This window comes from Talpa occidentalis, unplaced genomic scaffold (assembly GCF_014898055.3).
Source record: "Talpa occidentalis isolate TD23 unplaced genomic scaffold, MPIMG_talOcc4v2.1 talOcc4.14, whole genome shotgun sequence".
Lineage (NCBI taxonomy): Eukaryota > Metazoa > Chordata > Mammalia > Eulipotyphla > Talpidae > Talpa > Talpa occidentalis.
Window position 1 is genome coordinate 86,204,837 of NW_023601433.1, and position 23,404 is coordinate 86,228,240.

General features: G+C 41.2%; 2 protein-coding genes across 8 annotated transcripts in view; one reads left to right on the plus strand and one right to left on the minus strand.

The window, feature by feature from the left end:
• The window catches only part of P2RX7 (purinergic receptor P2X 7), a 61,798-nt gene extending 43,028 nt beyond the window's left edge, over positions 1 to 18,770 (plus strand). For 3 of the 4 annotated variants that reach the window (XM_037511193.2, XM_037511194.2, XM_037511195.2), the window contains 2 exons: positions 91 to 192; positions 11,958 to 14,944. In XM_037511193.2, the coding sequence (XP_037367090.1) occupies positions 91 to 192; positions 11,958 to 12,476 (621 nt within the window). In that variant the 3' untranslated portion in view covers positions 12,477 to 14,944. Of the gene's footprint in view, positions 1 to 90; positions 193 to 11,957; positions 14,945 to 18,249 lie in introns of those variants that run through there. The other variant, XM_037511196.2, reaches the window with a different exon arrangement.
• The window catches only part of IFT81 (intraflagellar transport 81), a 207,348-nt gene that overhangs the window by 138,366 nt on the left and 45,578 nt on the right, over positions 1 to 23,404 (minus strand). The gene's annotated exons all lie outside the window — the stretch shown is intronic.

Genomic DNA, 23,404 nt, shown 5'->3' on the forward strand with positions numbered 1-23,404 from the left:
AACCCCTTGTGCCACCAGGGAGGCCCCAGATATTTAATTTCTTGATAATTTTTTATAAAATGCATACATTTTTCAATTTTATTTTCCTAGACATTAAAGTATGTGTCCTTTGTGGATGAATCCAACATTAGGATGGTGGACCAGCAGCTACTTGGGAGACGTCTGCAAGATGTCAAAGGTGAAGAAGTTCCAGTAAGTGAAGACATTCAATCTATTTTTTTAAGAAAACTTAAGTATAAATATATCTAGACATTCATACAAATTGACTCAATTTACATAACTGATGAATTCAAGCAAAGCAAACATATAACCAGCCATCAGATTTACAAAGAATTATTAGCAGAAGTGTCTTTCATGCCTCCACCCAATCATTCACCCAATCCTTCACTTAAAAGGAGTCCTTATCCTGTATTCAAAGTTTAGTGTTATCTCTTCTAAAACTTTATAAAATTTGATTTGATCATATATATTCACTATATATATATTCACTATAAATAGAACTTTTGCTATCTGTGACAGCTTGAATGACACAAAATAACATCACCTGAAAGAAGCCACTCACTCAACAGAGTATATAGTGAATAGTTGAGTGAGTGGCTTCTTTCAGTTGACGTTATTTTGTGCCATTCAAGCTGTCACAGATAGCAAAAGTTCATATTTGTGTGACAATTATTGCCTAATTTCCATATCATAAACATCCAAGCTCTCCATGCTGCTGTGGATGGACATTTGGGGAGTTTCTGGCTTGGGACTCATACCAAGTGAGCCCCAGGGTGTGGCTATGGCAAACATGGCACCCACGAGTGGAACTGCTCAGTCACAAGACTTGAGTTCAGCTTTAGTAGATACTACCAAACAGTTCTCACAGGGGGAGTTCTCAGTCACACTCTTCCAGTCTGCCTTGATTGCTGAACATCTTCACTAACTGTGATAGTTTCCCACAGTTACCACACTAAATTACCAGAGACTAGGTAGCTTGAAACAACAGAAACGTACTCTTTCATAGTTCTGAAGACAAGGTTTGAAATCAAGGTGTTGGCAGGTCTGTGCTCCCTCTGAAGGGCCTTGGGAGGATCCTTCCTTATCTCTTCCAGGCCCAGGGTTTCGCACACCTGATAGGTCCTTCGGTACAATACTGAACAGAAGTGGTAAGAACAGGCATCTTTCTCTCATTCCCTAGCTCAGGAAGAAAGCTTTTTATATTTCACTCTTCATTGGGGTATTTGTTGTAGGTTTTTCAAGAATGGGCTTTCAGATTAAGATCATTCTCTTCTGTTCCTAATTTGCTAAGAATTTTTACCATGAATGGACATTGAATTTTAAAATAATGTCTTGTTTTTTTTAAATGATCAGTGAGTTTTCTTCTGTTATGTCATAACGTATACTGATGGATTTTCAAAAATATAAGCCAAGCTTGCATTCCTCCAATGAAATCAATTTCAATGCAATGTATTATTCCTCATATTTACTACTGGATTCAATATTTTTACATCGTTTGAGTTATACTAACCCAAATTTTTCCATTCTTGTCATGTCCTTATCAGGCTTGTGTATAAAGTGAACTTGTGTGTGCGTGTGTGTTGTGTGTGTAGTAAAATACACGTAACATAAAATTTGCTGTTTTAACCATTTTATTTTTATTTATTTTTTATTTTATGTATTTTTTACATAATTTTTCATTTTTGCACAATGTATACATTTTCATCTTGGTTATAGTCCCCATACAATTCCCACCTGCCTTGTTTTGATCCTAATCCCTCCTCCCCCCACCCCTGTAGTGTGTCTCTGGTTTATAGTTGCTTGCTTTTTTGTTTGTTTGTTTTTTTCTTAATTTAAATTTTATTTTTATATTCCCCTTACAATTACAACCCCCTGATTTTGACCCCAATCCCTCCTTTCCCCGCCCCCCCACCCCCCACAGAGTATCTCTGGTTCATAGTTGTTTGTTGATTTTGATATTTTCTTTCTTATAGTTATTCTTTTTCCTGGTCCCTTATTTAAGTTTTCTAGATTCCTGCTATGAGTGAGACCATCCGGTATTTTTCTTTTTCTTTCTGGCTTATTTCGCTGAGCATGATCCCTTCCAGTTCCATCCATGTTGCTACAAACTGCATGTGTTTATCTTTTTTGGAATGCTGAGTAATATTCCATGGTGTATATGTACCACATCTTCTTGATCCAGTCATCTATTTTTGGGCACTTGGGTTGTTTCCAAAGCTTAGCTATTGTAAATAGTGCTGCTATAAACATAGGGGTGCACGTGCTCTTTGGAATTTGTTTCTGTGTCCTTTGGGTAAATACCTAGGAGTGGAATTGCTGGAACATATGGAAGCTCTATGTTTAGTAGGTCAAGAAATCTCCACACAGCTCTCCATAGTGGTTGGACCAGTTTGCACTCCCACCAACAGTACAGGAAAGTTCCTTTTTCTCCACATCCTCGCCAACATTTGTTGTTGCTAGTTTTTTTAATATGTGCCATTCTCACTGGTGTAAGATGGTATCTCATGGTAGTTTTGATTTTCATTTCCCTGATTACAAGTGATGTTGAATATTTTTTCATATGCCTGTTGGCCATTTGTATTTCCACTTCAGAGAAGTTTCTTTTTAGCTCTTCTGCCCATTTTTTGACTGGATTATTTTCTTTGTTTTTGTTGAGTCTCATCAGCTCTTTGTAGATTTTTGTGATCAGTCCTTTATCATTAGTGTTGTATGCAAAAATGTTCTCCCAGTTGGTGGGGTTTCTCTTTGTTTTGGTTATTGTCTCTTTTGCTGTGCAGAAGCTCTTTAATTTGATGTAGTCCCAGCTGTTTATCTTTGCCTTCACTATCACTGCTTTGGGTGATGTGTCTGTAAAGATGTCTTTGAGGTGCATGTCATGTAGTGTTTGCCTATATTTCCTTCTATATATTTTATGGTTTCAGGTCTTATGTCTAGTTCTTTAATCCATTTTGAGTTGTTTTTTGTGCATGGTGTGAAGCAGTAGTCAAGCTTCATTCAAGTAGTGACCCAGTTTTCCCAGCACCATTTATTGAACAAACTTTCTTTGCTCCAATGCATATTCTTTTCTCCTTTGTCAAAGATTAGTTGACCATAAATCTATGGGTTTATTTCTGGATTTTCTATTCAATTCCATTGGTCTGTGTGTCTGTTCTTGTTCCAATACCACACAGTTTTGATGATTACGGCTTTGTAGTATAGTTTGAAGTCTGGGAGTGTGATGCCTCCATTCCCTTCTTTTTTTTTTTTTTTCCAGGAGAGCTTTTGCTATTCGGGGTTTTTGGTGATTCCATATGAATTTCATCAATAATTATTCTATTTCTTTGAAGAATGACATTAAAATTTTTATTAGAATAGCATTGAATCTGTATATTGCTTTTGGTAGGGTGGTCATTTTAATAATGTTTATTCTTCCAATCCATGAGCAGGGGATGTCTTTCCATTTCTTTGTGTCTTCTATTTCTTTTAACAGTGTTTTATAGTTTTCTTTGTATAGGTCCTTTAACTCTTTTGTTATGTTTTTTCCCAACTATTTGATTTTTTTTGTTTCGATAATAAAAGGGATGGCTTTTTTTATTTCTTCTTCAGATTTATTGTTTGTGTATAGGAAGGCTACTGACTTTTGCGTGTTGATTTTGTATCTTGCCACTTTACTGAACTGATTGATGAGTTGAATTAGTTTTTCTGTGGAGTTTTTGGGGTTCTCTATGTATATTATCATATCATCTGCAAATAGTGATAGTTTGACTACTTCTTTTCCTATTTGGATTCCTTGTATGTCTTTCTCTTGTCTTATTGCTCTGGCTAGGACTTCCAGTATTTTATTGAAAAGCAGTGGTGAGAGTGGACATCCTTGTCTTGTTCCAGATCTTAATGGAAATGCTTTCAGCTTTTCACCACTGAGAATGATACTGGCTGTTGGCTTGTCATAGATGGCCTTTATGATGTTGAGGTATGTTTGTAGGTATGTTCCTTGTATCCCAAGAATTTCAAGGGCTTTTATCATGAATGGGTGTTGGACTTTGTCAAAAGCTTTCTCAGCATCTATTGATATTATCATATGGTTTTTATATTTCTTTTTGTTGATGTGTTGGATAATGTTGATTGATTTTCAGATGTTGAACCATCCTTGTGTTCCTGGAATGAACCCTATTTGGTTGTGGTGAATTATCTTATAGATACATTTTTGGATTCTGATAGCTAAAATTTTCTTGAGGATTTTTGCATCAGTGTTCATTAGGGAGACTGGCCTGTAGTTTTCTTTTTTTGTGTTGTCCTTGTTCAGTTTTGGTATTAGTGTAATGTTGGCTTCATAGAACGTGTTTGGTATTGTCCCTTCCTTCTCAATTTTTTGGAAGAGTTTGTGAATGATAGGCACTAATTCGTTTCTGAACGTTTGGTAGAATTCATTTGTAAATCCATCAGGTCCTGGGCTTTTGTTTTTAGGGAGGTTTTTGATTACCATTTCAATTTCGCTGCTTGTAAATGGTATGTTTAGGTGTTCTATTTCTTCTTTATCTAGCTTTGGGTAATTGTAGAGTTGTAGGAATTTGTCCTTCTCCTCTAGATTGTTGAACTTGTTTCCATATAACTGTTCATAGTAGTTTCTGATTATTCTTTTGGTTTCTGCTGTGTCTATTGTGATTTCTCCTCTTTAATTTGTGATCCTGTTTATTTGTGCTTTCTCCCTTTTTTCCTTTGTGAGCCTGGCTAGGGGTTTGTCTATTTTATTTATTTTTTCGAAGAACCAGCTCTTGGTTTCATTGATCTTTTGGATTGTTTTTTAGTTTCAATTTCATTTATTTCTGCTTTGGTTTTTATTATTTCTTTTATTCTACTGGTTGTGGGGTTTTTGTTCTTTTCTAGATCTTTGAGCTTCGAGATTAGGTTGTTTCTTTGAGTTCTTTCTTGTTTCTTGATGTGAGCCTCTATTGCTATATATTTTCCTCTTATTACTGCTTTTGCTATATCCCATACATTAGGAAATTGGTGTCGTCCTTGTCATTCAATTCAAAGAATTTTTTAATTTCTTCTTTGATCTCCTCATTAGTCCAGTGGTCTTCCAGTAGTGTGGTTTTCGATCTCCATGAGGTAGGAGAGTTCCTTGCCTTCTTTTTGTGGTTTATTTCTAGTTTGATGCCTTTATTGTCAGAAAAGATGGTTGGTATGATTACAATCTTGGTGTATCTGTTGATGTTTGTCTTGGGTCCCAGTATGTGATCGATCCTGGAGAATGATCCATGTGCACTTGAGGAAAAAGTGTACTCAGATTTTTTTGGGTTTAGTGTTCTATGGATGTCTGTTAAGCCCAAGCGCTCTAGATCCTTATTTAGAGCTTTAGTGTCTTTACTTATTTTTTGTCTCGTTGATCTATCCATTGTTGATAGTGGTGTCTTGAAGTCTCCCACTACATATGTGTTTTCTCTGATGTCTGTTTTCAGAGAGGACAACAGTTGTCTGATATATTTTGGTGCTCCTTCGTTTGGTGAGTATATGTTAATGAGTGTCATTTCTTCTTGAAGTATTGTCCCCTTGATCATAATGTAGTGACCATTGGGGTCTCTTTATTTTTTTGAGTTTGAAGTCTGTTTTATCTGATATAAGTATAGCTGTTCCTGCTTTCTTTTTTGGTCCATTTGCTTGTAGGATTGTTTTCCATCCTTTAACTTTGAGCCTATTTTTATCTTTGGTAGATAAATGTGTTTCCTGGAGACAGCAAAAGGTTGGGTTTTGTTTCTTAATCCAGGCTGCAACTCTGTGTCTTTTTATTGAAGAGTTTAGTCCATTTACATTTAGAGTTAATATTGATATGTTAGCATTTGTATTTGCCATTGTGTTTGTCTTTCCTTTGATTTTATTTATTCTTTTAATAACTTTTTTTTTTTTTGGCCTTCTTTCGTTGTTATTCGTCCCTCTGAGGTTCTGGCTTTAGGATTCCTTGTAGTATTTTTTGGAGTGGGGGTTTAGTCGTAATGAAATTCCAGAGTTTTTCTTTGTCTGGGAAGGTCCTTATTCTTTCTTCATAGAGGAAGGAGAGCTTTGCGGGATAGATTATTCTTGGTTGGCATCTGTTTTCTTGGAGTCTGTTGACTATGTCCCTCCACTCTCTCCTTGCCCATGGTGTTTCTTCAGAGAAGTCTGATGTCAGCCTGATTGGTTTTCCTTTGAATGTTATCTGTTTCTTCCCTCTTGTCAGCTTCATTATTTTTTCCTTGTCCTGGATTCTTGGGAGCTTTACTATTATGTGTCTTGCTGTATTTTTCCTTTCGTCGTGGAAGTTTGGTGTTCTTCTTGCTTCTTGTATATCAATTTTTAGCTCCTTCTTCGCGTTTGGGAAGTTCTCTTCAATTATCTCCTGGAATATTTTCTCTGTTCCTACATCTCTCCCCTCTCCTTCTGGAATTCCTGTAACTCTTGTATTTCCTTTCCTCATGGAGTCAGATAGTTCACGAAGATAGTTCACGATAGAACGAAGTCTTTCTTCGTTCTTTTTCCTTCGTACTTCTCTTTCCTTTTCTGTTTTGGTTCTTTTTATTTCTGTGTCTTCAAGAGTACTTATTCGTTCTTCCATTTCATCTATTCTGCTTTCATTGCTTTTCCCAGAGTTCTTTAGTTCCTCCATTAATTCTTTGATCTCCTGCGTTTCTTTTGCTTCCCTCTTTAGGGACTCAATTTCCTTCTTCTGATCATTGTTTTCCTTTATGAGTTCTGTCATTTTTTTAATCATGGCAATTTTAAATTCTCTTTCTGGAAGGCTCAGAAGTTCTTCCAAGTTACTGTCGTTGCAATCTGGGGGGTGGTTTTCTTTTTGTGGTGTGCTTTTTTCCTGAGGAGTTGCTAGGTTGCATGTGGTTCTTCTACTCCCTACTGTCTGTTTTCTAATTTGTCGTATGCATTGGGACACTGTGTTGCTCGGACTGGCCGGCATCTTGGGTGAACTTCTCCGCTCCCCTCTGGCTCCTCCAGGAGCCATCTCTGGCTTCTGAGGGAGCTTTCTGCTGGTTTCAGGAAGTCTTTACTGAAGAAATGTCCCTGTTCGGCCGGCCCGGGGCTGTGTGCAGGTCTCCTCCACAATCTCTTTGTTCTCTGATGTCGCCCGGAGCTGTTCGCTCACCGCCGCGGCGAATCCTGCAGGGTTCTCCACAGCTCCCGTTCACAGGGTGTGGTGGCTGCAATAGTTCCTTTCCACTCACAGTCCCGCTTGCTGCGTAGTTTGCTCTTGTTGGTCGTTTTAGTTTGTTTTTTTCCTCCTCTCTGCTGGTTGGAGAGTGCCGACTTTGTGGGCGGGGGAGGAGAGCAGGGTTCTGCGCTTTCCTCCCTTCTAGTCCTCTTTTATGGCCACTTTCTTCTTCGGGTAGTTTGCTGGAGTCGTCCGTTTATCTTCCGTGTCCCAGTTCTCACTGGGACCTGCCGCTTTTCTTCCCTATTAACTTTTTTTAATGGGAGATCTTACTCGCAGCGTCTCCTCGCTGCCATGTTGCTCCGCCCCTCCTATAACTCTTATATTTCCTTTCCTCATGGAGTCAGATAGTTCCCGAAGTCTGTCTTTGGTCTTTTTCCTTCATACTTCTCTTTCCTTTTCTGTTTTGGTTCTTTTTATTTCTGTGTCTTCAAGAGTACTTATTCATTCTTCCATTTCATCTATTCTGCTTTCATTGCTTTTCCAAGAGTTCTTTAGCACCTCCATTAATTCTTTGATCTCCTGCATTTCTTTTACTTCCCTCTTTAGGGACTCAATTTCATTCTTCTGAGCGTTGTTTTCCTCATCATGGCAATTTTAAATTCTTTTTCTGGAAGGCTCAAAAGTTCTTCCAAGTCACCGTAGTTGCAAGCTGGTGGGTGTTTTTTTTTTTGTTTGTTTGTTTGTTTGTTTGTTTTTTTGTTTTGTTTTGTGGTGTGTCTTTTTTCTGAGGCATTGCTAGTTTGCTTGTAGTTTTTCTTTTCCCTGCTGCCTGTCTTCTAATTTGCCTTATGCATTGGGACACTGTGCCGCTGGTACTGCCTGGCATCTTTTTGGTATGTTCTTTCAGGAGTTTCAGAAACTGGCAATCCAAACGAGTCAAAAACTGTTATACCAGAAGTCTAGTGAGGCAATGGTACTTTGAGTATGTTAATGGTCACTGTCACAGAATCTCTCCTCCTTCTGTGTTTAGTTACAAATGTGTGTCTTGAAGTCCCACAGACTTCCCTGGAGGTGGGGCAGCTGGATTGCACTTTGGGCTCCAAATCTCTGGATCCTCCTCTGGGCTCTGACTTCCTGCCAGGTGGGACCGGGCTTGTGGGGGCCTTCAGCTCACCTCTAACTGTGCAGGGAATCTTCTCCCTCTGGCTCCACGGGGAGCCTTCTGCCAGATTCAAGCAGTCTTTATTGAAGAAAGGTCCCTGTTCTAAAATGGCGCTTTGGAGACAGCACACTCTTCTGTGCACCCAGTCTGCCCTGGCCGTGGGTGCTGGCCTGAAGGGGCCTGGCATGGACAAACTTCCCAGCTCACCTCTGGCTCCTCCGGGAGACTTCTGCCAGTTTCAAGCAGTCTTTATTGAAGAAAGGTCCCTATTCTAAAATGGCAATTTGGAAATAGGCACACTCTCCCACACGCTGGATCTGCCCCGGCTGTGGGTGCCCGCTCCCCCTCTGGGCTCGGACTGCTGGTCAGAAGGGGCTTGGCTTGGGCAAACTTCCCAGCTCACCTCTGACTTCTCTGGGAGCCTTCTGCCGGTTTCAAGCAGTTTTACTGAAGAAAGGTCCCTATTCTAAAATCTAGTTGCTTGTTGATTTTGATTTTTACTTTATTGTAATTAGTCTTTTTCCTAGTCCCTTATTTAGGCTTTCTAATTCCCTGCTTTGAGTGAGACCATCTGGTATTTTTCTTTTTCTTTCTGGCTTATTTCACTGAGCATGATCCCTTCCAGCTCCGTCCATGTGGCTACAAATTGCATGAGCTTATCTTTTTTGATTGCTGAATAATATTCCATTGTGTATATGTACCACATCTTCTTGATCCAGTCATCTATTTTTGGGCATTTGGGTTGTTTCCATAGCTTAGCTATTGTAAATAGTGCTGCTATAAACATAGGGGTGCAGGTGCCCTTTGGAATTAATGTGTCTGTGTCTTTTGGGTAAATACCAAGGAGTGGAATTGCTGGATCATATGGAAGCTCCATCTTTAGCAGGTTGAGGAATCTCCACACGGCTCTCCATAGTGGTTGGACCAGTTTGTACTGCCACTAGCAGGAGAGTTCCTTTTTCTCCATACCCTCACCAACATTTGTTGTTGCTAGGTTTTTTAATATGTATCACTCTCAGTGGTGTAAGATGTTATCTCATTGTAGTTTTGATTTGCATTTTCCTGATTACAAGTGATGTTGAACATTTTTCATATGCCTGTTGGACAATTGTACTTCTTCTTTGGAGAAGTTTCTTTTTAGCTCTTCCACTCATTTTTTGACTGAATTATTTACTTTGTTTTTGTTGATCATCAGCAATTTATAGATTTTTTTGATCAGTCCTTTGTCATTAGTGTTGTGTGCAAAAATTTTCTCCCAGTCGACGGGGCTTCTCTTTGTTTTGGTTACTATTTCTTTTGCTGTACAGAAGCTCTTTAATTTGATGAAGTCCCAGCTGTTTATTCTTGCCTTCACTATCACTGCTTTGGGTGATGTGTCTTTAAAGATGTTACTGAGGTGTATGTCATATAGTGTTGTGCCTATATTTCCTTCTATATATTTTATGGTTTCAGGTCTTATGTCTAGTTCTTTAATCCATTTTGAGTTGTTTTTTGTGCATGGTGTGAAGCAGTAGTCAAGCTTCATTCTTTTGCATGTAGCAACCCAGTTTTCCCAGCACCATTTATTGAACAAACTTTCTTTGCTCCAGTGCATATTATTTGTTCCTTTGTCAAAGATAAGTTGACCGTAAATCTGTGGGTTTATTTCTGGATTTATATTTGGCTCCATTTGTCCGTGTGTCTGTTCTTGTTCCAATACCATGCAGTTTTGATGATTATGGTTTTGTATAGTTTGAAGTCTGGGAGTGTGATGCCACCATTCCCTTCTTTTTTTTTTTCAGGAGAGCTTTGGCTATTTGGGGTTTTTGGTGGCTCCAAATGAATTTCTTCAATATTTGTTCTATTTCCTTAAAGAATATCTTTGAAATTTTTATTGGAATAGCATTAAATCTGTAAATTGCTTTTGGTAGGATGGCCATTTTGATAATGTTAATTCTTCCAATCCATGAGCAGGGCTGTCTTTCCATTTCTTTGTGTCTTCTTCTATTTCTTTTAACAGTGTTTTATAGTTTTCTTTGTATATGTCCTTTACCTCTTTTGTTATGTTTATTCCCAAGTATTTGATTTTTTTTTGTTTCAATAATGAAAGGGATGGTTTTCTTGATTTCTTCTTCTTCAGACTTATAGTTTGTATATAGGAAGGCTACTAATTTTTGCGTGTTGATTTTGTATCCTGCCACTTTACTAAACTGATTGATTAGTTTAATTAGTTTTTCTGTGGAATTTTTGGGGTTCTCTATGTGTATTATCACATCATCTGCAAATAGTGATAGTTTAACTTCTTCCTTCCCTATTTGGATTCCTTATATGTCTTTTTCTTGTCTTATTGCTCTGACTAGGACTTCCAGTATTATACTGAAAAGCAGTGGTGAGTGGACATCCTTGTCTTGCTCCAGATCTTTTTTTTTTTAAGATTTGTTTGTTTGTTTGTTTGTTTGTTTATTTATTTATTTATTTATATAAGAACCAGGGCATAGTCAGAAGTGTGGGAGGGTGAGAGAATTCACCAGAGCCAGAGCAGGGAACAGAACAGGCAGACTGACGAAGTACACTGCTGAGGGGAGCAGCGGGCTTGGCAGGAGAGGTCTGCGCACCATATGGGACCCTTGCCGGCGGCCGGGGATCAAACTGGCATTGCAGAGGCTGTGGGCAGCTTCGCAGCTCAGCACTCAACCACTGCTCCACCAGGGGAGGCCCATTGTTCCAGATCTTAATGGAAATGCTTTTAACATTTCACCATTGAGAATGATACTGGCTATGGGCTTGTCATATATGGCCTTTGCGATGTTGAGGTATGTTCCTTGTATCCCGAGAATTTAAAGGGCCATGATTATGAATGGGTGTTGCACTTTGTCAAAAGCTTTCTTGGCATCTATTGATATTATCATATGGTTTTTATATTTCTTTTTGTTGATGTGCTGAATTACACTGATTGATTTTCGAATGCTGAACCATCCTTGTGTCCCTGGAATAAGTCCTGCTTGGTTGTGGTGAATTATCTTATGGATACATTGTTGGATTCTGTTAGCTAAAATTTTATTGAGAATTTTTGCAACAGTGTTGATTAGAGAGATTGGCCTGTAGTTTCCTTTTTGTGTGTTGTCCTTGTTCTGTTTTGGTATTAGTGCAAATTGGCTTCATAGAACGCGTTTGGTAATTGGTCTGTTTAGGTGTTCTATTCTTTATCTAGCTTTGGGTGATTGTAAAGTTGTGAGAATTTGTCCATCTCTTCTAGACTGTTGAACTTGTTTGCATATAATTGTTCATAGTAGTTTCTGATTATTCTTTTTGATTTCTGCTGTGTCTGTTGTGATTTCTTCTCTTTCATTTGTGATCCTATTTATTTGTGCTTTCTCCCGTTTTTCCTTTGTGAGCCTGGCTAGGGGTTTGTCTATTTTATTTATTTTTTCAAAGAACCAATTTTTTATTTCATTGATCTTTTGGATTGTTTTTTTAGTTTCTATTTAATTTATTTCTGCTTTGATTTTTATTATTTCCTTTCTTATACTTGTTTTAGGGTTTTTTGTTGTTCTTTTTCTAGTTCTTTGAGATGTGAGATTAGGTTGTTTCTTTGGGTTCTTTCTTGTTTCTTGATGTGAGCTTGTATTGCTATATATTTTCCCTAGAACCTAGGGTTTGTCATTATTGATGAGTTTGGAAACTTGACTTTTTCAGAGACCCTTGATGGAATTTAGAGATTTGTCCAGGTTGGCCCTGTCAGTCCACCCCTCACCCCCCAAGCCTGGACAACCAGAGGAGATAGAGCTGCTTAGTAAAGAGGAGACCTCTACTTCCCATGGCAGCCCAGACTGGTGCCAGTGTGGAAATTGTCTCCCATCCAAGCTTCCTGAGAGCCACAGGTACCTGGAGGAGCTGTGCTGTAGGAAAGGGAAGGGGCAATGCATCACTACCTCAGAGGCATTCAGGAAGCTCATCCTGTCCAGAAGCACCCTGCAGTTCTTCCTGCTCTATGAGAAGCCTTTGCCGGAGCCGGATGCTGATTCTTCCAACAGGGAGCTGCGGCACTGCGCCTACAGGTGCTATACCGCCTGGCGCTTCGGCTCCCAGGACCTGGCTGACTTTGCCATCCTGCCCAGCTGCTGCCGCTGGAGGATCCGGAAGGAATTTCCTAAGAGTGATGGCAAGTACAGCGGCTTCAAGAGTCCCTACGGATGCGGGGCTCAGCAGTCATAGCATCGTTGCCTTTGCTTACACCTTGAGCTTCACCTGCAAAGGGCTATGGCCAAATTTTCAGTCGAAGGGAAAAGTGCTTTCCTCTCCTATAGCTCTATATGTGTCAGAGAGCTGTGGGACCTGGGCAAAACACCAAATTACAATCCTCCGCATGGACAAAGAGTCAAGAGGTATGGATTTATGTCACAATTCTTTGAGAACTATTTCAGTTGAGCCAGATTTATGTCAGTTCTGGAAGGACCAATTGCAACCTGTATATGAACTTTCTTGGTAATGCATAAACAGCTGTATGAATGCAAAGCAGCTCATGACGTCAGACTAGAATGATGTCCAACTATGAACAAACCCGTTGGATACTAGTTGGAGAATGTAGAGGGTTAAAAGCGGCCACAAGCTCTCTGGTACTTGTCCTTCACTCAGGACTTGAGGGTTTCGTCTCCTCTTGCATCTGGGCAGCTCTGATCACTTTATGCAGAGAGGAAGTGTTGTTGGGTCAGCTTCAGGGCCTTGATCTTAAGAATTTGGCAGCTTTCACTTCCTGCTCTTGGCACCCATGCTGTGAAGAAAGCCAGTGCCCGGGTAAGACCCTACCTATCTTGAGACCTCCCTGCTTTGAGGGAGCTCAAGCAGCCATGTGGAGAACAGATGCCCGACCTGACCCCAGCTTTTAAGCCATCCAAGCCTACACCAGACATGGGAGAGAAGAAGTCTTCAAGTGATTCTATAACACTGCAACTTCCAAGACATCCCAAGTGATTGCTGTTCACTAAACACAGAGAATGAATCACTATTTTAAGCCACTAAGTTTTGGGTTGTTACCCAGTAACAGAAGCTTCCATGCTACAGTTCTAAGGGAGGCTGCACCATCCCTGGAGCCCCTCAGGTGCTTAGGTTTTTACTCAGCATTGCCAGGAGGGCTGCGGAGCCAAATCTGGTAACTCATCAGCCCAGCCCTAAGTCCATCAAAGCTAACCGTTGAGCTGCTTGATACATTCCAATCTGCGTCACAGTTCTATGACACAGTTCTATGGGAAATAATGACTGCTAACAACCAGAAAAAGTCATTTTTATGCCTTTAACATCCTATATTTTGCAGCCAACCAGCCTGAATGTTATTTGAAGCAACCCAAGCAGGCCGTTATCATTTCTATACATCACCTGCAAAGAATATGGAAATGGACAGTGGCAGGCTTTAGGATCCTCTCGCGGGATTTCCTTTTCCTGATTTTGGCGCTAGAATAGACTATTTCCAACAACAACTACAACTCTTTTAAAGAATGGAGACCACTCTCCAACACTGTGATGATGAAGTAGGATCTGTGACATTTTTGATACATACTCTAATTTTTACCATCTTGACACTGAATAAAACCATCCACCTCCTACCGTATTAATGTAAAATGACAACAAAATCCTTCTTTTCTTGTCCTAGAATTTTATCTGGCTTCAAACTCAGGAATCAAGTTAACTAGGCCAGACTGGACTTTCATTTTTACTACCTTTCAGAGATATTTTTGAAAAGTGAATTACATGTGACTTCCTTAGAACGCACATTTTTTACTCCAAGAATTCTATGTAATTAGTACAGATTTCCATTTCTGATGTCTTCTCAGTCTTTCTACCTTTTTTTTTTTTTTTTAATTTGGTTCCTTATTCCCAGCTTGTTTCTATCACCTTAGGGAGGTCCCAGATGGAATCAAGAATTGAGAATGACAAATAACACTGAATCCACCTACTGTTCTCCTTCACTTTCCCCAGAGGCCTGGAGGTGAGAGGGTGATGTGTTACATAAACTGTGTGTAAAATGTCTGACACCTCCTATGACAGTGCACTTCCTATTTGTATTCTTATTTTTAGCCTACTGCTTAAAATAATGTCATTGCCAAAGGCATCACAAGGAGACCCGCATTTTGTAGGATCGGTTTTCTTCTGTTCTGATAATTGCTGGGCATTTGCTGCTTCTTTGTGCCAGCGATCTGCTTTCTTGTAACAGGTCATGGGCCTGCACTTCTCTTTAGAGGGGACCATTTTATAAACCCTTCCTAACTCTGGCTTGGTAACTAGACTGTTTTGCTCATTAAAAACTAATAATGTCATAATTCATATTTATTGAAGTGTTCCTTTTCTCAGAAGATCCTCAAATCACAGCTCACACACTGACATTTTCATTCACCCTATGAATGAACTGAGGTGCTATGACAGAATAAGATACATGCTTGGTCTATGCCCCTAGTTCCTGACACAGCTCCTAAACCCCTTAGAAATTCTTGGGTGAGGGCCTCCCTGTGGCGCATTCCTGGCCGGTCAGGGAGAAACCCACATGGCAAGGAAGATCTCTCCTGCCGCCCGCTGCTCCCCTCAGCAGTGTCTTTGGTCTGTCTGCCTGTTCTGCTCCCCACTCTGTCTCTAGTGAATTCTCTCACCCTCCCGTGCCTCTGACTGTACCCCAGTTCTTATATAAATAAATAAATCTTTAAAAAAAAAAAGAAATTCCTGGGTGAGTGGAATGTCTTGTGGTCTAATGAGGGGACTTTTGGTGGCTGCTGGATGGCTTCAAGATGAGGCTGGTCACCACAAAGACCAAACCACAATTAGAAGCTTGGAATTTTCTGGCACACCCTGGTTATCCAGAGTAGGATGGGGTGGGAAACAGTTAATAACTGATCATGGCTACATGATGAATAAAAATCCATAAAACATCAATAAACTATAAATAAATACATGAATGAATAAATTAAATGAATACCCCCTAAACTGTGGGGTAGGAACACATTCATGTGCCAGGAGGGAGGTACACCCAAATTCCATATAAGAAGTTTCTGTGCTTACAACCCTTCCAGACCTTGCCCTTGGTACCTCTTCATCTGATTTTTCACCTATATCTTTTATTCTATCCTTTATTATAAACTGTTGAATGTAACTGTTTCCTTGGGTTCTATCAGCCACTGTAGCAAATTGGTGAACTAGAGGCAGGTGTTATGGGAACTCTCAAAAGATATAGTAAGTTGGTCAGAGGCACAGGTGACAACCTGGGACTTGTGACTAGCATCTGGTGTGGTAGACAGTCTTGTGGAACTGAGTCCTTAACCTGTGGAGTCTGTGCTAACTCCAGGTAGTTCATGTCATAGACCGAATTGAAGGCTACCCAGCCGATTGTCAAAAGTGTAATGAGTTGAGTATATGAGGTCCCTTTAGGTATTTCCTGGAGGCTGATGAGAGTCAAAGCTGCTGTTCTCATGGAGATATGAGGACACGGACATTGATCAAATAACTCAGTCCTCATCAGACTGCTTCTGTGCAGTCACCGTCTGCTCCGAGCCCTGCCCCCAGAGGCCCAGGGCCCACCTCCCCATTTATTCCAATGGGCCTCTTGTGCTCAGTGGCCCGTGAAAATGTGGGTTCACGTTCTGCTGCCTGCGGGTTGCTCAGCCCCTACCGTGTACAGTCAGCTTTTCAGGAACTCCATGGGCCCCCAACTCAACTCCTGCTCTCTTTTGAATAGATTTTGATACCACTATCTTCTTTCCACTTCACTGTGATCTTTCAGTTTCCTCTTTTCCAGTTCCCGGCAGTTATGAATCATGTGTCCAAAATAAGTGGTGATCTATGGAGAAGATTTTGCAATTCCAGCATCTGTAGTTCCTCTTAGTGAATGAAATATCATGATCACATGAGTCTGAGTCCTCCGAAATCAGAGGAGGAGGTGGCCAACATTGACTGACCATCTTAACCAAAGAATCGCCATCCCTATTAGACAGGGTTGGATAATGGTCTTGTGCAAGGAGGTCTCAGGAGGAGGATAGTAAGTGATGAATGTCTGTCTTATGTCTGTCTGTCACCATGTAAACAAGTAAGCCACTCAAAGGCAAAGAGCTCCTCTTGGCTTTGTGGCCCTTACATGCCTAGTCCAGCATAGCAGAAGAGCTGGTACACTGGAAACACACCACCAGGGACAATCCTGGCTTGCCCACAAACTAGCTGAGTGGATGTCTTATCCAGGTTACCCAGGCCTTAGAAACCTCAGCTGTATCTTTGAGTTCAAAGGTTGCTTTGAGTCTTAAATGTCACACATGCGTAAACATAGGTAAAGCATTTGGCACATGACCTGAAGAAGCACTCAACAAGTATTAGCCACTATTATTAGCCATTACTATTATGTCTAATGATGCTATTACTATTTTTGGATGGTGCCTGAGCATCACTCCTGAACTCCAGGCTTATGTATTTAACCACCTCTGGACATTCTATTTCAATAGTTTGGCAGCAACTCAAAAAGTCACAGAAGAGAAATCACAGTCTCTGCTCCCTTCATCCCACCCACAGGTGCTCTTCCAGCATTCCGGAGCTAGGAGGTAGCACCACCTGCCATCAGCCCAATTTTCCAAGCCAGAAATGCCAGAGACAGACTTGACATTTCCTGTCTCCTCCCCGCCCCATCCTATCTCATCCACTCGGTCAGCAAACATTTACTGAGCGCTAGGCACTTGCAGCTTGGCACTTTGCAGACAAACAAATGGTCAGGATGGGCTTTCCCAGAGGCGTAGGGTGGTAGGTAAAGAAATGAGGTAAGGACAGTTTGGGGAGGGGGAAGGATCTGAAAGCAACCAGCAGCATCCTGTGCCAGAGACAATGAGCACTTCTGATAGAGGTCAGGGATACTCTAGCCAAGGCAGTGACATTTAAGCTATGTCACTGATCTGAATGTCAAGAAGGAACTGGTGGTGACAGATGGTGGAAGGGTATTCCAGGCGGAGGGACAGCGAGTGCAAAGCACCAAAGTGGGAAAGAAATGAGTGTGTTCCAAGAACTGTCAGATGGCTGGTGTGACTAGGACACTCCAACATGGTTCCTACCATTTAAATCTGTCCAGGGAGGACACAGGCTTGCTTACTTTCTCACTGCTTCATAAACTGGGCAGTCCCATCTCGGTGGCACAGAAGCTTAAAGAAAGGCAAAATATGATCCACATAGGCAACAATAATCATGGGGGGATGGGGGGCTTTATGAAGCCCTTGAGACGTGGGCGGGCCCTCACCAGATGAAGACACAGGGAACAATCAGTGGGATGAGAAGAGGCCACGAGCCAGGTCCAGAGAGAAATGAGTATGGTACGGGCAGAGATTACAAGCAGACTTGGCTGGCACCCTAGATTGGGAAGAAAGTAGATAAAAACTAAAAAGAGACTGATCTGGGGGAATGAAGGGGGCAGAGAGGGAAGACTGAGGTAATAACAAAGTCAAGAGGGAGCCATTTCTGAAACTACCTAGATTAGTCAAATTCATAGAGAAAGTAAAGGCCACCAGAGGCTGGGGGAAGGAGATGGAGTCGTGTTTAAAGGGCACAGAGTTTCTATTGGGGGTGAAAAAATTCTGGAAATAAATAATGCTACTGGTTATGTCCTTTAAAAATGGTTAAGTGGTAGTATATATATTTACCACAATTTTTAAATTACCAAAAAAGTAGTAATGCTTACACAACTGTAGGGTTATTTATATTCTGCAGAAATCTCTTTATGTTATGAAATACATATACTGGGTTTGTTTTTGCAAAGTCTGGACATTCTTTTGGTCTGAGGCTCAGTTGAGGGCTTGTGTAAGCTTGCTGTCCACATTTCCTTGCATCCTTCAAATGCATATGAATGTGTCTTGTCAAGAAAACATTCTTCTGGAGATCCCTAGCATTGGCCAGCAAGTCAGGAGAACAAGATCTGTGAGGATGTGCAAGGAAGAAGGTATAAGGCAGTGTTTGAAGGATATAAATTTGACTTTCTTAGGGTCGAAAGGCTGACTTTGTCGACCACCATCAGGAAAGAAGTGTCTACACTCCCACGGGAATGAATTTACCTTCAGCTTGAGAGCACTTGGGGAAAAAGTCCACAAAAGTGCTGATGACCCCAGTGCTGAGCAGGTCCAGAAGCAGGCAGGCCTGAGAGGTCTGAGGACTGAATGATGCAGCGGCTGGAATCAGCATTTGTTAGCTCCGGGTTCATCCGTTTTTGCTCTGTTGTCACTGGGAGAGCAAGGTGGTTCAGTTTCCGCAGTGGTTGAGGTGGGAAAACCTGAATGCAGCCAGGGGGTGCCAGTGATAATTATTGTGGGTGTCTGTGGTTTCTTTGCAATGTGGAGGGTTTGAAGGTATCACAGTGGCCTCATCCAAAAAGCGCTGGAACAGATGGCCCAATTGAAGGAGGCACCCAGGAGAATACTAGGCAGGTTGAAGCTGCTGCCTCACAGACAAGATGCAAATTTTAAATAAAGCAGAAAGGGGGTAAAATTTGAGTGAGTAGAACATTTTTGGAGAGGAAGAAGTCCCTGTGGGGAACTTACTTTAAGTAAACTCCATCTATAAAAATCTAGATTTCCAAAAGGAGTAAACAGACTAATAGTATAAATAAGATGTCAATAGGGTGAGAATGATTTATGCTTTCCAAAGGGGTTCATGACAAGATAAGCTTCCTTTCAATAATATCTGGATGAAATGACATAAAATGAGTCCTTTCTAGAAGCTTATCTAGCAAAGAAAGAGCGGATATGGCCAGAGCAGGGTTTCCCGTGACTAGCTGTGAGACCCCTTAGAGCTCACCTAGTTTTCTTATTTGCAAAAAGAAAGGATTGGGCTACATACGATTTCTAAGGTACTTTTAATCTTATAATGCTATGTCCATAATGTAAAATATAAAATAAGGTTAATTTGTACTTGACATTAAGCTCATATAAAGTGCTGAGCATACCATCTGCTAAGTGGGCAATGAATGTATTATGTTAGTGAAAATCAAAAGTCCATACACCATATCGTCTAAGTCCCTACCTGACTTATCTAGAAGAGGTAGATAATACTACCTCAGAGCCTTAGCTCACCCACTCTCTTCCTCACCCACAAAACTGCACTCACACTGGCCTTCTTTCTTTTTTTTTTTTAAGTTGATCCAATTAAGATTTATAGAGGCATGTTTATTTATTTATTTATTTGTTTGTTTGTTTATACATGCACTGGGTACAGTCAGAAGTGCGGGAAGGTGAGAGAATTCACCAGAGCCAGAGCGGGGAGCAGAGCAGGCAGAAGGACCGAAGTACACTGCTGAGGGGAGCAGCGGGCGGCAGGAGAGGTCTGCGCGCCATGTGGGACCCTCCTCCGGTGGCCAGGGAGCAGCAGGGGATCGAACCGGCTCCGCAGAGGCCACGGGCAGCTTCGCAACCCAGCGCTCAACCGCTGCGCCACCAGGGAGGCCCAACACTGGCCTTCTTTCTATTCCTGGAACACACCAAGCTCATTCCTAACTCAGGGCCTTTGCACTGCTATTCTTGCTGCCCAGATACTTTCTCCCCAGATCTTTAGAGAGCTGGATCCTCAACATTCAGAGTTCAGCTCAAGTGAACTCTTCAGAGAGGGTGTCCCTCCAGCTAATAGATAGATATAGGCATACCACAGAGACATCTGGTTCCAGACCACCACAATAAATCAAATATTGCAATAAATACATACATAAAGAAATAAGCAAATATTGCGATAGTTAAGTTTTTCAAATGCTTTGCTTTTCCAGTGCATATACAATATATATTTACACTATACTGCAGTCTATTAAATGTTCAAGAGATAGCATTATGTCTAAAGAGACAATGCATATTTCTTAATTTTAAAAGACTTTGTTGCCAAAAAAATGCTAACCATTCTGTGTGTCCTCAGTGAGTAATAATCTTTTTGCTGGTGGTGGGTCTTGTAAAAAACACAGTATCTACAAAGTGCCATAAAGCAGGGTGCGAGAAAATGAGGCAAGCCTGCAGGATTTCAGCACCGTACCAACAATGCAGTCTTTGGGAATGCACATGGAACATTCACAGAAACAGACACGCACCAGACCATGTATTTCCTTTGGGACATTTCTAATGGTCAGGGTGATACAAACCAGGTTCTCCAGTCACATTTCAACCAAATAGAAATTAGCTGTCATAAAATATAAAGAAGAAAAACATGGACAACTGTTCCTTGACAGCAGCTTTAGGGCTGTGTTGGGGACTCGAGTCTGCTAAGGGAATCAAAAGCAAAAGCCAGAGGTAATCACTGTGGGTGTCTGTGGTTTCTTTGCAATGTGGAGGGTTTGAAGGTACCACAGAGGCCAACAAATGGGACTGTATCCAACTAAAAAGCCTTTACATAGTGAAAGAAACTCCCATCCAAGCAAAAAGACATCCTGCTGAGTGGGGGAAGATATTTGCACATCATATGTCCAACAAAGGGTTAACATCCAAAATATACAAAGGACTCATGAAACGAAAACAATAAAAAAAACAACCAACCCAATTAAAATATGGGCAGAGGATCTAAATAAGACACTTCTCCAAATTAGATATATGGGTGGCCCATCAACTGATAAGTGAATAAAGATGTGGTATATTCAACTGGTGGAGCACCAGATAGCACTCAGCTATCTGTACAGATATGTACCATAGAGGAAAGGAACACAAAACACGCATTTGGCCCAAATGACTGCATGTTAAAATCAATAACGAAAGCCTATGGCATAAGAATAAATCTAAAAATTTTCCAAAAGTTCAATTAACATTTCAATTTTATTATTTATTTCATGAATCAAATTTTAACGATTTTTATAAAATAGGAGAATTAACTTCTTAGGGTTGCTGCTGAGATTGTGTCAACATCTGGATATTGATTAGATGTTTGTTTCCATATTCAGTGGTGGAGCCAAGATATTTTCTGGCTGCTCTGCCAGGACAGGCGGCTGACAGTGTTGCAGGTGATGTTGCCACCAAATCACTAAGTTTTCCCTCCTCCTCTGGACTACGTGGCCATGGTGAAGAGGACCTCCTCTTCAGATTCTTTAAAACTGTGTAGATAGTGATGTTGTTGTTACAGGGCAACCCCAATATAAAATGGGTTGCGTGATGGTAGGTCATCATCCACACACTTAAAGGGGACTTAAACTGCAGGCACACACAAAAGTTTAATCAAAGGCTTTTTTTTACAAGGAAAGGGGAAATGAGGAAATGAATAACTCAAGGAGAAAAAGAGGGAGATAAATTCTTAAATGCATCCTACCTGTTACACTGACCTGGAATCCCAAATGACCCACCAAGACCAAGTGCTGCCTGGCCAAGAGAGCAAGCCCCACTCATATGGCTGTTTACATACACAAACAGAAAAAAGGGCTGCTTAACTCCACCCTTAGGTCCTCATAACCTCCCTTTGGGGATCATGGGATTTATAGTTCCCACTGTCTTGATGGAGTGGTGGTGGAGTCCACAAAGCCTGTATGGAGTTTGCTCAGGACATCCTTTCCCCCTAATAATGTCACTCCATTGAACCAACCCAACAAGCTAGAGCTTTGTTCTTGAAGATGCTTTCTGAACATTTTCAAGAGCACATTAAAGATGATTTCTTCATTCATGTTTTACATTTCTGATGTCTTTAGGCCTTCTGATATATTATTATTTAAATTAGTATCCAGCCAGTAAAAATCATTCCTAAAAGTCTGTCCATTGATTTTTCTGCCAAACTATTTGAAGCTTGGTCTCTTTAATCTTATATTCTACATATTCTAGACTATTTAAATATATACCCTACAAACTAGTTTCTAATAATGAATAAGCTAGTTATTATTTTTGAAAATGAAAATTTACAATCATGATTCTAGCAATAAATCTAAAGATAGGCATAAATTACCAATAAAGTTTTTTTTTTTAAGATTTATTCTTTCATGCACACAAGAACTGGCTACAGGCCAGATGTGTGGGAGGGTGAGAGGACTCACCAGAGACAGAGCAAGGAACAGAACAGGCAGACTGACTGAAATACACTGCTGAGGGGAGCAGCGAGCAAGACAGGAGAGGTCTGCCACACCATGTGGGATTCTCGTGCCCGCCCCGGCCGGGTTCCTAGCCAGGATCGAACCCACACTGCAGAGGCTGCGGACAGCTTCACAGCACTGTGCTCAACCTCCTGTGACACCAGGGGAGGCCCACTACTGATAAAAGTTTTAACATGTAAAGTACCTAACGGAACTTTCTTCACTCTAGTTACAACTAGACTGCTCCCCCTCCTTTGAAGACGTTCACGTATTGACAACGAATCCCGACCACAGGCCTCATTCTTTTTTTTTTTTTTAATTTATTTATTTATTCATACAAGCACTGGGTACAGTCAGAAGCACGGGAGGGTGAGAGAATTCACCAGAGCCAGAGGGGGGAACAGACTGACGAAGTACACTGCTGAGGGGAGCAGCGGGCGGCAGGAGAGGTCTGCGCGCCATGTGGGACCCTCGCCCGGCAGCTGGGGATCGAACCGGTGCTGCAGAGGCTGCCGGCAGCTTCGCAACCCAGCACTCAACCGCTGCGCCACCAGGGGAGGCCCCTGGCCTCATTCTTATTCCTGACATTCATACTCCGATTAGACATAAAGTCATGGGTGACTTACAAACCAGAGACATCAGAACTCACATTGAAGTCAGCATCGGACTACCTGGCCCAAAGGCTGAAACCAAACCCAAGCCCAAAACCAAATAGAAGGCTGAACCCTCACACTGTGTTTCACCCCCCAGTAAAGAGGTCAGAGGCAGGAAGCAGGAGGCTATGAGGATTCTGGCTAATTCCCAAGGTAGGAAAGAGGCAAGCTTTACCCTCAACTGACCCAAAGGAAGTGACTGCAGTTTGTCACCCCACTTCCCATGGAATTTCCTCCTGACAGAGAAATGGAAAAAGGGAAGTGAAGAGACAGGATGCTACCCTCCACCAACACTTCCTGCTGGTTGTGCTGACCTGTAATTTTATGGCATCCGGCATCAGCATCTCGGCCCTGCTCACATCACACTTCAAAGTCTGAGTCTATTCGGACTGGGAAAACCCCAAGAGTACCTTGTGATTTGCTTCCCTGAACTTAGAAGCTATCTCCCCCCACCCATTTAGCAGTTTCTAATG